We start from the raw sequence: 16,789 nt of genomic DNA on the forward strand, positions 1-16,789 counted from the left end.
AATTTGATAATAATTACCAAATATTTGACTATTAGAATTTTCTAATTATGAATAATTTTAATTTGATGAGAATTCTTAGGTAAATATAAAATTTTAGTGTCCATTTTTCATTTTTTGATAGGATATAGAGATATATGTATACTGTGACGCCCCAGGGTTCACACAAGACTACAGTCCAAGGTGAAACCCAGATTGTCAAACCTGCCATGTACCAACATCGTGCAACAATATGTTTCACCATCACAGTTACTATCTCTCTAGTAGAATTAACAAACAGGTGTAGGTACAAACAGACAAATAATAATGAGGTAGTATATGAACAGAACAATCATAGAGAAAGTATGAGATTAAACACCACGTGAGCCCAAGTGAAATAATATACGAGTATCTCTAAACTGTAACAAATGTATCATGTCTCAAAATAAAGAGTCAAAAGAAATCTCTCTAAGGCACTCAGCCTCTACAAAATAAAACATAACTCTAGAGTCTGAAAATAAACAACTATATGTGAAGCTCTGAAATAGATACAAATGTAAATAACTAGATGGAATCTAAGATGCAATCCCATCAACCTGTGACTCTCCGTGCGTTGGACTCGCTGCCTAAAAGGGGGGGAAACAATGAGCGTTAAAGCGCTAGCGAGATCATCTCCACCACCCCCAGGAGGAAAGGGTAGAAGTATATATGAAAATACTATTAGTACAATATAGATATAAAAGCATTCATATAGTTCTAAGTGGAGATTAATATTTAGAAACTCACAACACGAGAATTAGTACATCGAGCGAAATAATCCAAACAAGAAAACCCTCATGTATATACCATGTCTCAAATTGTGGATGTCTAAATACTAATTTCCAATCCTATGAATAAAAACAATACAAGAAGAAAAATACTCCAAAGCTCTACCAACATGAACAAATGCCACATCTCAAACTACCCTCGGGTAGTTGGCGCAGTCATAAGAAAATAACAACATCATCTAGCTCAAATATCACCATAAGTCATATCGTATATGTGATATATCCAAAATATGCTCCACACTTGGGTAATCTAACATGGGAGCAAGCTACGACTGTGTGAATATGTCTTTATCACATAACGATACTTTTGTAAGGTTCTCACATTCACATATGGATTCAACATCCTTACTCAACCGTTCTGTGGCAATAGGTTTTATCTCCCTATTTTGGATATGCTTCCAGATGATCATACAATGGTGTATAGGCATATCAGCCCAAACCGGAAAAACACATCGATCATCTTCGAGTATATAGTACAACCGAGGTCTCATTACGGGAAAAACAACCAAATACTTCTAGTGTGGTACAACCGAGGTCTTATTACACGATAAACAACAACACTGAGCATCCATAACTGATGAGCAATAATTTATCATATGTTCTTTCATTTTCATCAACTCCATGTGTGTCAAATACCTTGACAATGCACGTCAATTCAATATAGACTAAGTGTACGTGCACATATCTCGCTATGCGTATCAAAATCTGGTGTTCACCAACACTTCAGGTGTTAAACAACTCATAACATCATAATACCACATAACAAGATCAAAAAATTCTCCCGAAATCAGCGGCAGAGAAGAAAAACATGCACTGATAATATGTCAGTCTGGCGGTCGACCGTGATTAAGCGGCGGTCGACCGCATCACGTTTTAGAGGCTACCCTTGCCTCTGTCTGGTACGTGGTCGACCGCTAATTAGGTGTGGTTGACCGGACGTGATCACAGGAATTACCAGACTTCTGTCTGGCATGCGGTCGACCACCGCTTAGGCGCCGTCGACCAGCACACGAACATAACCCTATTCTATGCAGGTTTTGATAAACTGTGTTTGTGCGTGTGTTTGTGATTTAAATTGCTTTAATTCGTCCTGAAACTTGTGTAGAATATTGTAAATAGAAGATTTATATCTCTGGGAAAAATCAAACATATGAAATATGATTACTTGCATCATAAATCATAATTAAACTCTTAAACATGCACGGAACGTCAAAGCGAAGATAAAATCACAAATTCTCAGTTAAACCACACTATTTATTTCTTTCAGATCTTGAAACACTTATGTAATTTCGTTCTTAACATGAAAATGCCTAGTCTTTACACATATAATACAAAAGATTTCTTTTTATTCACAAACTAGTCAATTTGGCTCTATAAAACACATTTAAACCTCTTTAAAAACTTTTTAAAACAGGGGAGAGGGATAAACAGAGATGAAACTCGCCTGAGACTTGTTTTAAAACATGTAAGATGAAGTTCCCAAGCAGATCTCCAAGTTGCAAACCGAAAATCCCACCTTAAAGCCTTTTATCTTTCTTAAAAATCAATTTAGGGTTTGTAGAAAAGTTTGGTGGCTGCTAGGGTTTCAAAAATACTGAAAATCTAGTGAACAATGTGTATAAATAGCAGAGAAAATGAATATGAGCCTCAAATACCTAAAACCAACTCAAATCAGGAAAAACAGAAAATAGGTTTCGCGGTCGACTGTGGTAGTCGACCGGGTTGAGGTCGACCGCGACGGTCGACCGGACTGGAAATTTCTAGTTCCTCAAGATTTTGCCTTTGTGCGTGTTTTCGACTCATTCTGTTCTCATGTATAAACTTGTTTATGCTCAAAATACTTGTTAATGTACTCATACACTATTTAATGATATCTATCTCAATAAATATCCACTTATAATAATTAATCAAATATTAATTCAATTTATCAATCGTTAATTTAAATTTTTTGGGGTTTTATATATACTTATGATATGACATATGTCAGCTTTTTGTGTCTTTATGATATGACACGTATCAATTTTTTACGTGTTTAGGAGTTCCACCAATGGAGAAGTACTATATGGAATTAAAAAGGGTATTGGATGTCATGGTCGACAAATCTTTGGATTGGGTTTTTATCGTATTAACCAGTAAATCTTTTATATTTCTAAATTAAACCTCTAATCTCACTAATTTGTTTTGAAGAAGCACCCTATGTTTTTAGTTCACAGCCCTAATATGTTAAGTAATTTTTTTTTAAATAAGATACTTATGTTGAACAAATATAAAGATTCAGTGGTCTAATTTAAAAATATGAGGATACTAGAGTTTAATAAAAAATAACAAAGACGTGGGTGTCTAATCTATATCTATACTACTATAAAAAAATATTGGGGTGCTAAAACTTTTAAGTTCCTATTTTACCCTCTTAAATTTTGATAAATTTTAACTATATCATTATCCTTAATTAATCTATCATTAAATAAATACAACATCTTATTAACTATGCACCTCCTTACCATTCTAAATAATTATGATTATCAATAACTTTATAACTAATATTTTTTTTAAAATAATATAATAAAATAAGTAGACACAATTATTAGTAGTAACCAATTAAATTATTATAATAATTACTTATGAATTATAATAAAATAATTAAAATGATAGTATAAATAGAATAATATATTACTAAATACTATCAAGAATTATACTACAATTCAATGAGCAATAACATAAATAGAATAAATATTTAATTAATTTATTAATATCATATATATTATGAATTACACTATTTATTTATATTATATTATTAAATAAATAGTTTAATATTATTTTAAGAGTATTTTCTCAAAGATTATTACATGTTGCTGAATAATCTATAGCTGATAATAATTGAAAAACAACATTTTTACAAAAAAATATTTAATATTAATAATAGTAGTATTAATTGTAAGTGATGGTATAATAAAAGCTTATAAAATATTTATAATACTAAATTATTTAACAGCATAATAAAATAATTAAATTAGATAAATATTTTACACTATAGATGATATAATTATTTAAATAGTATTACTCGAACTAAGAATTATAATATTAAATAAGGTTAATTAGAGTTAAACCCTATGAAATTTTAGCATTTTGCAATAAATTGACCCTATGAACTTTCGAAATCACTAAACCCCTAATAACTTTTGTAGAAAACCTTCAATGTCTTTTACATAAATAACAAGAAACCCCAAATAACTTCCAAAATGCCTTTTTATGCCATTTTAGTTCTAATTTATAGGGGTTATCTGCAAAATTTAGAAAGGTATTGAGGATTTTCTTTAAAAGGTAAAAGTCATTGGGTTTAGTGTGATTTGGAGGGTTGAAAGTTCATAAGGATTTAGTTATTTTACCCTATTAAATAATTGTAATAAGAAATAACTATTGCAATACGTCGTAGGTATTAAATATAACTATCTAGGAAATATCGGGAAAAGCTAGAAAGATTATTGTAGCTCAGTTAATTTAAAGTTAAGTTAACGACTTTCAAGTTAGAGGGGGCATATTTAAGAGAATTTATGGAATTGACAATTTTATTTAAGAACAATTTTCGATTTGGGGGACTTATTTAAAGAAAGGCTAGCACTGGGCGAACCATTATAAGAAAAACATTCTATTGTAATAACTATACAATAATAATTACTTCATGTATTTTTAAAGTAATCTTATTATACAATTTTATTTGTTAACACATAGCTTTACTATTCAATCAAAAATTGGAAACTTAAAACATGTATGTTTATTTGCAAAGCACGTGCATTACACTAGCATGGCAAAAAGACTTTTGGATGGGTTTTTTTATTTTTTTTTATATTTTTATTTTTTGGTTTTAAGTTCTAGTCCTTTGTTTAGACTTTAGAGAATGTGTGTATTTTCTTTTATGGTCATACTGAAAGTGAAATGTTATGTTTTTATAAGAGGAATATGTGTATCCTTGTACCGCTAACCAGTTTGGTCCTAAGTAATAAGGTGGTTCACTCGCGTCCTTCAATATATTTAAAGATGGACTATTTTCACATGCGTTGGAGGGGGTCTATTTTCAAGTGGAGACCATTTAGATAAATGGTTAAGATGTGACCATCTTATGGAGGTTTGTGCCACTACCAAAAGTTGACTTCTCTAACTGTTATGATGTTCTCAATCAGCTAAGTTCGACCCTTTGCTAGCAACGAACATGTGTACATCTGCATGCAATGCCCAATCAAGTTAGCGGCCATATACCAGCAAGGACGATAACTCAGCCGACTCGCCGAGTCGACATTCCCTCATGTCAATTCGAAAGGTGATACTTGTCCCACTTTTTGTCGAAGAAGACTCGCAACGAGCCCACACGACCAACTAATCGACACCTCATGAGGTTGACTCGAAAGACGTTACTTCTCGGTGGAGCTAGAGGATAACTTCTTACCTCTAACCTCTCCCACTGATAACATGTCAGCATTGCATTTAAGGCTTGACAGGCATCATCATACCTCTAGCCCTAATAGTATTCTTGACTCATCAGACCACGTCAGCACCACCATGCCTCCGATCACTTCCCATTTAATGTTGACGTGATCTCTCCTCCAATCATCAGCTGACACCTATAAAGCGAGTGCTGATGCAGCCGCCAACCCACGTTTCTTAACCACCATCCTATGCTCGACCACAATGAAGGTTATGCCCCTTCAGCACTACTAAAAATAAAAGGTACTATTCCCTAATGAAGGGGACTTCTTATGATTCTGATTCTAGTTTTTTCCGCAAAATTAGTGTCTTCTACAAACCATACCACACACAAGAACTCTCACAGTTATTTATTTTCTCCACTCAAGTTCACTAGCTAACTTGATCGTAGGAGGAACCACGAGAGAACAAGTCCCCGTCCTCTTATGTGTTTCCACATGTGTAGGCTTTTTAGCAATCTAATTCAGAACCGGATATTCGGGGAAGGAAACGGCCCCTCATCAACCTCACCCCTATTCAATTGCGAATATTATTAACCGTGTGATCACTTGACATCAACAGTTTGGTGCTCACCTTGTGGCTTTCATTTTTTAAGAAAACATGTTTGTTTCTGGAGATAGGGCCGATCAATTTCACCCTAAACTACACCAAAGTTATGTTACTCAAGCTAAGCAGAGTTTAGATTTGGCTGAGAGGAATCAATGCAATCGTATTCCTCTACAGCATTAGCAACCATTTTGGGAGCATTAGCTACCATTTTGGGAGTATTTACCAACTAGTGATGGGTTCTAAATGATATCCAAAAGTTACAAGTGCACAACTATCAAGTTATAGTATAAAAAGTTATCGATCTCAGGAGGAAGGTGTTTGTAGGAGATAATTATAATCGGTTCTTATGTTGTGTGCATGATAATTAGGAGTGATGATTGCGTGTGATTGTGGAGAGATCTGCGGAATGTTGTGAATATATGCAAATAACAATAAAATGAGATTGAGGGGAGAGAAAGGAATCAAAGAAAATAAAGAGGAAAGAATATAATGAAAAAGCAAAAATAAAAAGAAAATTCAAGAAAGTAAAGATGGAGGATTCAATTAAAAATATGAGGAATCTAGAATTGAATCCACTAGCTAATTTTAATTATAAATTATAAACCATTCTCTTTGTATGATATTTTACTTTAGATTTATTAAGCATAGACTATCAAACCAATTAAGAAAAGTATAACCTATCAAATTATCATCTAAACAAAATTAATATTCATGAAAAGAACAATAACTAGACAATAATTCTAGAATTCATAAGTATAACCTATCAAACCACTCAAGATAAATATAGATTATCAAATTCTTATTCTACCAATTAGTTCTCTAGTTGATTATCTTACATATGATCATTTTAAGTGCAAGAGAATAATTCACATATTATAAAAGAAATTTGACTAGTTTCATACAATTCTAGATTTCTTACAAGAAATAGTTCCACATCTTAAGAAATAACAACAAGAATTGAAATAAAAGGAAAGAATGAAGATAAAAACTAATTACAAAGAAGAGAAATGAGAACAAAGAAATTTACACTGTGAACATAGAAATAAATCTAACTAAATTGTAAAAGAAAAGAACATAAATAAAAATCTAGATTATGTGAGAGAAATAAATCTACTCTACAAATTAAAAGTGTAAAATAAAATAAAGACAAGAAAATAAATCTACTCTACAATGCATTAATGTAAATTTAAACTACTAAGCAAGAAGAAAAGAAATTACTAAGGAAATTCACAATACAAGAGGGGTAGCCTCATGAAAGCGAACCTTCAAATTGATCTTTATTTTCATCTTCACCTTTATCGTCATCAAATAAAGAGAAGAAAAATATGAAGAGATAAAAAAAAATCTTTTATTAATTACAACAAAAGTTATAAATTTGGAAGGTCTTCTCAATTAAGAGCAACCCTCCTCTCTAAATGGAGTTATAAAATTTTTTACACCCTCAACCCTCACTCTCTACCCCTATTTATAGACTGCAACAATGAATGAGAGCCTTAGGATTAAATTTGATCCCCAAGCTAATCTATTTCAGCCCTTAATTCCGCTATAGTAAACACATATCGATAGCGGTATCGATACCCGTATCGATACCACTATCGATAGCGGTATCGATAGCAGTATCGAAAGCGATATCGATAGGTAGCCTTGGACAATTCTTTTGTTGGGCTTTGTTGAGAGTTGAGATCTTGGGCTTTTATTCAATATTTCTTTATTAACCTAAAATTTAAGGTAAAAATAATTATTATTGGTATATTTATTCATGTAAAATAGATAATGAGGATATAAAATTATAATAAAAATATGATTATCAAATACCCCATACCTAAACCTTTGCTAGTCCTCTAGCAAAAAGAAAGAAGATAAAAAAAATCTTAACTCACTTTCGTAGGAATCGCGGTTGTATTTAGTGCATACAACAAACATTTAAACCCCTATGTTACCCTAGAGGACGAGTTGTAGTCTTGTGAGGGTTTGCAGTAAATATACCCACAAAATTCAATTATTTTGCCAATTCAAAGAAGTTAGTGAATAATAAATTTACTTAATATATTTAAACATTCTACTTGAAGCTAGTTATTACTCAAAAAAATGTTTTTATATATAACTCTAAGGTAAATCTTCTAGAAAACCTTTTCATTATAGCTATATAAAACCAAGTCAAACTTACAAATTTAATTAAAAGATTTGAAAAGAACATGCTAACTTTTTGTTTTAAATAATTTTCAAGTCTGTTAATCAAAATAAAATTTCAAGACTATATATACAAATATAACTATATATATATATATATATAAGTATTTTTTTCACTCTTTACTCTTTGGTGATATTTTATCAGTCTTTCGAACAAAACCAGTGTGCATTAGACCTTATAGGCATGCACATTTCTTGAAAGAAGAAATTGAGAAACAGATTGAAGAGATGCTGGAAAAAGGGATTATCAGACACAGTCATAGTCCTTTCTCCTCACCAGTAGTGATGGTAAAAAAATCTGATGGGAGTTGGAGAATGTGCATTGATTATAGGTCCCTTAACAAAGCTACAATTAAAGACAAATTTCCTATCCCAATTATTGATGAGTTGCTGGATGAATTACATGGGACACAGTTCTTCACAAAACTGGATTTAAAATCAGGGTATCATCAAATAAGAATGTGTGATTCAGACATTCCCAAAACTGCCTTTAGAACACACAGTGGGCATTTTGAGTTCTTAGTAATGCCTTTTGGACTCACCAATGCCCCTTCAATATTCCAGGCCCTCATGAACAATATTTTCAGAAGTATTCTCAGGAAATTTGTCTTGGTTTTCTTTGATGACATACTAATATAGAGTAGAGGGTGGCAGGACCATTTGATTCATCTGAGACAAGTATTTTAGATCCTTAAGACCAATCAGTTGGTTGCTAAGATGTCCAAGTTTAGTTTTGGACAAAAACAAGTTGAATATTTGGGGCATATTGTGTCTCGGACAGGGGTTAGTGTGGACCCTAATAAAATTCAAGCAATTAAAGACTGGCCAACACCTCAGACACTCAAAGGGTTGAGAGGATTTTTAGGCCTAGCTGGATATTACCAAAAATTCATTAAGGGGTTTAGAACCATAGCTCAACCCTTAACACAACTTTTGAAGAAAGGAAATTTCCTGTGGAGTGCAAATGCTGAAGAAGCTTTCAATTCTCTTAAAATTGCCCTCACCAATTCTCCAGTTTTGGCTATGCCTGATTTTAATATCAATTTTGTCATAGAATGTGATGCATCAGGTACAGGAGTTGGGGCAGTATTAATGCAAAGAGAAAAACCCATTGCATATTTCAGCTTTGCTTTAAAGGGAAAGAATGCTACTCTATCAACCTATGAAAAAGAACTGTTAGCTATAATTCTTTCTACAAAGAGATGGCAACAATACTTGTTGGGAAGGAGTTTTGTGATAAGGACTGATCACCAAAGTCTCAAGTATATTCTTGAACAAAGAATACATACAGGTATTCAAAACAAATGGTTGGCCAAGTTGCATGGATATGATTATACTGTGGAATACAAACCTGGGAGGATGAACAAAGCTGCTGATGGATTATCAAGGGTATATGAGGATGTTGAGGATGATGCAGAAGTTTCAGCAATTTCTTTTGTCAGGAGTAACTGGTTAGAAGATATCAAACAAATGAATCTGACTGACCCTTTCTACAAAGAGCTAGAGTTAAGACTACAACAAGAATCAGAAGCTACTGGAGAATATCTTACAAGGGAAGGGATTTACTACTACAAAGGTAAAATTTTGGTTAGTCCCACTGCACAAAGAACTCCTTATTACAAGAGCATCATGACACTCCTACTGCTGGACATTCTGGTATTGCCAGAACCTTACACAGGTTGAGGAGGGTATTTTATTGGAAGGGCATGAGGAAGGATGTTCAGAATTATGTACAGGCTTGTGATGTATGCCAGAGAGCAAAAGGGGAAAATGTAGCTTCCCCAGGACTTTTACAACCCCTACCTATTCCAGAATATGTGTGGGAGGACTTGTCAATGGATTTCATCACACATCTGCCCAAGAGTGATACACAGTCAGTTATATTTGTGGTGGTTGATAGACTATCAAAGTATGCTCATTTCTTTGCTTTAACCTATCCTTATACTGCTCAATCTGTTGCAAAGGTATTTTTTGATGGAGTGTTCAAACTTCATGGCATGCCTAGATCTATTATCAGTGACAGAGATCCCTTGTTTACTAGTTTGTTTTGGAAAGAGTTGTTCAAACTGCAAGGGAGCAAGCTTAAATTCAGCTCAGCATATCACCCTCAGACGGATGGGCAAACTGAGGTAACTAACAAGAGCCTGGAAGCTTATTTGAGATGTTTTTGTTGCCATAAGCCTAAAGAGTGGTGTAAATGGCTTCCATTGGCTGAATTCTGGTTTAATACTACTTGGAGAGTGTCTACAAATTCTACCCCTTTTGAAGCTGTGTATGGTAGACCTCCTCCCTCATTACTCTCTTATATTCCTAAAAGCTGTAGAGTTGAATCAGTGGATGAAGCTCTTTTTTCTAGAGATGTAGCTTTAAATTTTCTTAAAGATAGTTTAAAGAAGGCAGCAGAACAGATGAAAAGATTTGCTGACAGACACAGAAGCTTCAGGAGTTTTGAGGTTGGAGATTGGGTATTCCTTAAGCTACAACCTTACAGACAACTCAGTGTCTCATCTTACAAAACTCATAAGCTTTCGCCAAAATACTATGGTCCTTACAAAGTGCTGGAAAAGATTGGTGAAGTTGCCTACAGATTGGAACTTCCAAGCCATGCAAAGATTCATCCAGTTCTCTCTCCCCCCGTAACCCTCAAAAATTATCTGATCCCCAAATTGAAGAATCGCTCCCAAAACCCTCCCGCAGCCCCAACTCCGACGCCGACGTGAGCGTCGAAGACCATCCCTCTTCCCTCTCGCGACATTGTTGCCGACGCCGACGCCCCTGTCGAAGGGATTCACCGGAGCTCTCTCTCTCCCTACGCTCCAGCTCACGCAGACTCTCCGTCGAAGGGCTTCGCTGTCAGGAACAGTTGAGGATTGCATTGGAAGCTGGCCAACAGGAACTCAAATTGAACCTGAGAATTAGATAGAGGCTGAAGAATGTGCACATTGGGGAAGAACTGGAATGATTCCAACTCGAAGGGCTCTTGTGCACATTTGTTAGCTCAGAAACAATAACAGACAATTGTAATAAATGTTGGAGTTGGTTACAACAGTTAGAGACGGTTAATTCTGTTGTTTGTTAGTTGGTTACAACCGTGCACGTTTTGTGCACGTTTTTGTATTTCTTTTGTCTTGAGCGGATATAAAAGGGGAGAAAGAAAACTGTAATGATATGAAATGAATGAGAATTTTTCTTTCTCCTAAACTCTGAGCTCTGTTCTTCTTTTTCCTAACTCCTCTCTTCCTCCATTGTTACAATTCTCACTTATTTCCCTGTTTCAAGTCTTGATTATTTCGGTCATGGCAAGAAATAACAACTTGAGGTCTAATCGGGGTGCACGATCCTCTCAATTGGTATCAGAGCAGCAGGAAGCTGAAGCTGGTGCTGATGAATTCTTGGATGATCAGGAAGGAGCGGATGCTGAAGATATTGTTTCAGAGGAGAAAATTGCTCGATTAGAAGATGCTGTCCTTCGAAATAGTTCCTTCTGCAATCAACAGGAATCATTCAACCAGAAACTCTCAGCAAGGATGGATGATCTCCAGCTCCAACTATCTTCAAAAATGGAGATTATTATGCAAGAGATCAAGAACCTCAAGAGTCCAGACCAAGGAACTCTGGGAACTGGCTCAAGAGAAGGGAGAGAGAAAACAAGGACAGGAGCTGGGGAATCTAACAGGAATGATCAAAGCAATGGATATCTTCCTCCACATCGAAGAAATGTTGAATTCAGTGGAGAATTTCAATCTATTAGCAGTTTTGGTAACTCCTCAACTCAGAGAAACTCCTTCTTTAGTAATCAAAAACTTGTTCAACCAAAGTCTTTGCGTTTGGATTTTCCCTCTTTTTCTGGGGCTGAGGATGTTATCGCTTGGTTAGAACAAACCGCACAAATCTTTGAATATTATGATATTAAAGAAGATGAATGGGTCAAGGTCTGTTCCTTTTACCTAAGGGGTGAGGCTTTACAGTGGTATAGGTGGCTTACAAGAAATATTGATAATTATCAGTATTGGTCTGTCTTTAAAGAGGAATTAATGACAAGATTTGGCCCTAGTGAACTGTCAAGGCCATATGATGTTTTCTCAACTATGAAACAAACTTCCACTGTTAGAGAGTACCTGGGGAAATTTGAACAAACCTTAGGGTTACTGGAGGATCAACCCTCTAGAAGGCACATCCTTGAGAGATTTATAGGAGGGTTGAAGGATGAGCTTAGGTTTGAGGTTGCAGCTGGCAGACCTTCTTCTTTGAAGGAAACAGTGTCATTAGCCAAGCTATTTGAAGACAAACAAAGAAATGAAAAAAGAAGTAAAGGGAATTGGAATGTTTTTAATCAAGGAAATTCATATAATCGTACCCTTCCTGAAGTGCCTGTACAAGACAAATCAAAATTTCCTCAGTTCAAGAAGCTTACACCTGAAGACATACAAAAGAAGAGGAGTCAAAATCATGAAAAATGGCACAGAGGACATCAGGGTAAAGGTAAGCATATATTCATCTTAGAAGGAGTCTTAGAATGTGGAACTGAGGAAGAGATAGAAGATCATGGGTGCAATGATCAAGAAGACCTGGCCATTGAATTGGCTGAAAGTCTGGTAAGAGGAGCTCCTTCTATCTCAGTCCAAGCTCTTAGTGGAATCACAGCCTCCCATACCATCAGAGTTGTGGGGTATTACAAGAATCAAGCCATCAGCATCCTGATTGATTCTGGTTCTACACATAATTTCGTCAATTCAAAGTTAGTTAAGAGACTTGGATTACCAGTGACAGAGTATAGCAATTTTGATGTTCTTGTTGCAAGTGGAGAGTTAATTAAGGGAGATGGGGTGTGCCAAGGGGTGTCATTGGATTGTCAAGGAGTGAGCATTCAAGTAAATCTGTTAGTGATGCCATTGGGAGGTAGTCAGATTGTGTTAGGGGCAGATTGGATGAAAACCTTAGAAGATATCACCTTGAACTTCAAAAAGTTGCAGGTAACATTCTTATGTGAAGGAGTAAAGAGAACTCTACAGGGAATAATACCAGGAGAGTTACAATTGGTTAGTGAGAAAGATATTGCTAAGTCTGTTAGGGAGCAAAAAGAAGGATACTTAATTCAATTATGCAGTGTAAATTTGCAAGAACCTGTTTCAGGAGCTATTCATGAAGAATTACCTGCAGATATCAACAGCTTGGTACAAGAGTTTGATGTTATATTCCAAGAACTACCACATCTCCCTCCTGCTAGAGAGATTGATCATAAAATTCCCTTGGAAACTAGAACAAAACCAGTATGCATTAGACCTTATAGGCATGCACATTTCTTGAAAGAAGAAATTGAGAAACAGATTGAAGAGATGCTGGAAAAAGGGATCATCAGACACAGTCATAGCCCTTTCTCCTCACCAGTAGTGATGGTCAAAAAATCTGATGGGAGCTAGAGAATGTGTATTGATTATACGTCCCTTAACAAAGCTACAATTAAAGACAAATTTCCTATTCCAATTATTGATGAGTTATTGGATGAGTTACATGGGACACAGTTCTTCACAAAACTGGATTTAAAGTCAGGGTATCATCAAATAAGAATGTGTGATTCAGACATTCCCAAAACTGCCTTTAGAACTCACAGTGGGCATTTTGAGTTCTTAGTAATGCCTTTTGGACTCACCAATGCCCCTTCAACATTCCAGGCCCTCATGAATAATATTTTCAAAGATATGCTCAGGAAATTTGTTTTGGTTTTCTTTGATGATATACTAATATACAGCAGAGGGTGGCAGGACCATTTGATTCATCTGAGACAAGTATTTCAGATCCTCAAGACACATCAGTTGGTTGCTAAGATGTCCAAATATAGTTTTGGACAAACACAGGTTGAATATTTGGGGCACATTGTGTCTCAGACAGGAGTTAGTGTGGACCCTAAAAAAATTCAAGCAATTACAGATTGGCCAACACCTCAGACACTCAAAGGATTGAGAGGATTTTTAGGCCTAGCTGGATATTATCGAAAATTCATCAAGGGGTTTGGAACAATAGCTCAACCTTTAACACAACTCTTGAAGAAAGGAAATTTCTTATGGGGTGCAAGTGCTGAAGAGGCTTTCAATTCTCTTAAAATTGCCCTCACCAATTCTCCAGTTTTGGCTATGCCTGACTTTAACATCAATTTTGTCATAGAATGTGATGCATCAGGCACAGGAGTTGGGGCAGTATTAATGCAAAGAGAAAAACCTATTGCATATTTCAGCTTTGCTTTAAAGGGAAAAAATGCTACTCTATCAACATATGAAAAGGAACTGTTAGCTATAATTCTTTCTACAAAGAGATGGCAACAGTACTTGTTAGGAAGGAGTTTTGTGATAAGGACTGATCATCAAAGTCTTAAATATATACTTGAACAAAGAATACATACAGGTATTCAAAACAAATGGTTGGCCAAGTTGCATGGATATGATTATATTGTGGAATACAAACCTGGAAGGATGAACAAAGCTGCTGATGGATTATCAAGGGTATATGAGGTTGTTGAGAATGATGCAGAAGTTTCAGCAATTTCTTTTGTCAGGAGTAACTGGTTAGAAGATATCAAACAAATGAATCTGACTGACCCTTTCTACAAAGAGCTAGAGTTAAGACTACAACAAGAATCAGAAGCTACTGGAGAATATCTTACAAGGGAAGGTATTTACTACTACAAAGGTAAAATTTTGGTTAGTCCCACTGCACAAAGCTTAAAAATTCCTTATTACAAGAACATCATGACAGTCCTACTGCTGGACATTCTGGTATTGTTAGAACCTTACACAGGTTGAGGAGGGTTTTTTATTGGAAGGGCATGAGGAAGGATGTTCAGAATTATGTACAGGCTTGTGATGTATGCCAGAGAGCAAAAGGGGAAAATGTAGCTTCCCCAGGACTTTTACAACCCCTACCTATTCCAGAATATGTGTGGGAGGACTTGTCAATGGATTTCATCACACATCTGCCCAAGAGTGATACACAGTCAGTTATATTTGTGGTGGTTGATAGACTATCAAAGTATGCTCATTTCTTTGCTTTAACCTATCCTTATACTGCTCAATCTGTTGCAAAGGTATTTTTTGATGGAGTGTTCAAACTTCATGGCATGCCTAGATCTATTATCAGTGACAGAGATCCCTTGTTTACTAGTTTGTTTTGGAAAGAGTTGTTCAAACTGCAAGGGAGCAAGCTTAAATTCAGCTCAGCATATCACCCTCAGACGGATGGGCAAACTGAGGTAACTAACAAGAGCCTGGAAGCTTATTTGAGATGTTTTTGTTGCCATAAGCCTAAAGAGTGGTGTAAATGGCTTCCATTGGCTGAATTCTGGTTTAATACTACTTGGAGAGTGTCTACAAATTCTACCCCTTTTGAAGCTGTGTATGGTAGACCTCCTCCCTCATTACTCTCTTATATTCCTAAAAGCTGTAGAGTTGAATCAGTGGATGAAGCTCTTTTTTCTAGAGATGTAGCTTTAAAATTTCTTAAAGATAGTTTAAAGAAGGCAGCAGAACAGATGAAAAGATTTGCTGACAGACACAGAAGCTTCAGGAGTTTTGAGGTTGGAGATTGGGTATTCCTTAAGCTACAACCTTACAGACAACTCAGTGTCTCATCTTACAAAACTCATAAGCTTTCGCCAAAATACTATGGTCCTTACAAAGTGCTGGAAAAGATTGGTGAAGTTGCCTACAGATTGGAACTTCCAAGCCATGCAAAGATTCATCCAGTCTTCCATGTGTCCCAGCTTAAAAAGAGAATTGGCTCTGGTGTAGTACTCCACTCTGATTTTCCTAATTACACTACTGAGTTGGTTGATGAACCAGAAAAGATTGTGGATAGGCGCACAGTTGTGAAAGGAAGAATGTTGATTCCTCAGGTATTGATCAAATGGAAGCAGCGATCCCAATTGGATTCTACTTGGGAGAATTATTGGGATCTTGTGAAACGGTTTCCTACATTTGACCTTGAGGCAAGGTCAAATTTAAGGGGTGGGGAATTGTCAGGAACAGTTGAGGATTGCATTGGAAGCTGGCCAACAGGAACTCAAATTGAACCTGAGAATTAGACAGAGGCTGAAGAATGTGCACATTGGGGAAGAACTGGAATGATTCCAACTCGAAGGGCTCTTGTGCACATTTGTTAGCTCAGAAACAATAACAGACAATTGTAATAAATGTTGGAGTTGGTTACAACAGTTAGAGACGGTTAATTCTGTTGTTTGTTAGTTGGTTACAACCGTGCACGTTTTGTGCACGTTTTTGTATTTCTTTTGTCTTGAGCGGATATAAAAGGGGAGAAAGAAAACTGTAATGATATGAAATGAATGAGAATTTTTCTTTCTCCTAAACTCTGAGCTCTCTTCTTCTTTTTCCTAACTCCTCTCTTCCTCCATTGTTACAATTCTCTCTTACTTTCCTGTTTTCAAGTCTTGATTATTTCGGCCATGGCAAGAAATAACAACTTGAGGTCTAATCGGGGTGCACGATCCTCTCATTCGCCGACGCCGAAGCCCCGTCGAAGACCCTCCCCCTCTGCTCATTTCTCCCCCTCTGCGCTCCCTCGTCCTCCCTCGTGCCCTCGTTAGCCGCCGAAATCAATAGCCATCTGCTCGTCCCCCTCTGCTCATTCTCGAAGATCTATTGAATGTAAGCTTTGATGGTCAACTTGCTCCGGACAGATTTTCAGCAAGGATGGGAGTAAAGAAACTCCAAAGAATTGCTCCATCTAGGAGGTAGTATCCATCTTAGCCTAGAATTATT

The 16,789-nt window shown here is 35.9% G+C and overlaps 1 protein-coding gene across 1 annotated transcript; it reads left to right on the top strand.

The window, feature by feature from the left end:
- LOC109841679 lies at positions 11,318-13,441 on the top strand. Its single transcript, XM_020410626.1, has one exon. It carries the CDS (start codon positions 11,318-11,320, stop codon positions 13,439-13,441), a length of 2,124 nt encoding a protein of 707 aa, XP_020266215.1.

Source organism: Asparagus officinalis, chromosome 5 (assembly GCF_001876935.1).
Source record: "Asparagus officinalis chromosome 5, Aspof.V1, whole genome shotgun sequence".
In the NCBI taxonomy this organism is placed as follows: Eukaryota; Viridiplantae; Streptophyta; class Magnoliopsida; order Asparagales; family Asparagaceae; genus Asparagus; species Asparagus officinalis.

Bases quoted from the DNA above. Each gene is read 5' to 3' on its own strand.
- LOC109841679 (XM_020410626.1), top strand. From the start codon at position 11,318: ATGGCAAGAAATAACAACTTGAGGTCTAATCGGGGTGCACGATCCTCT.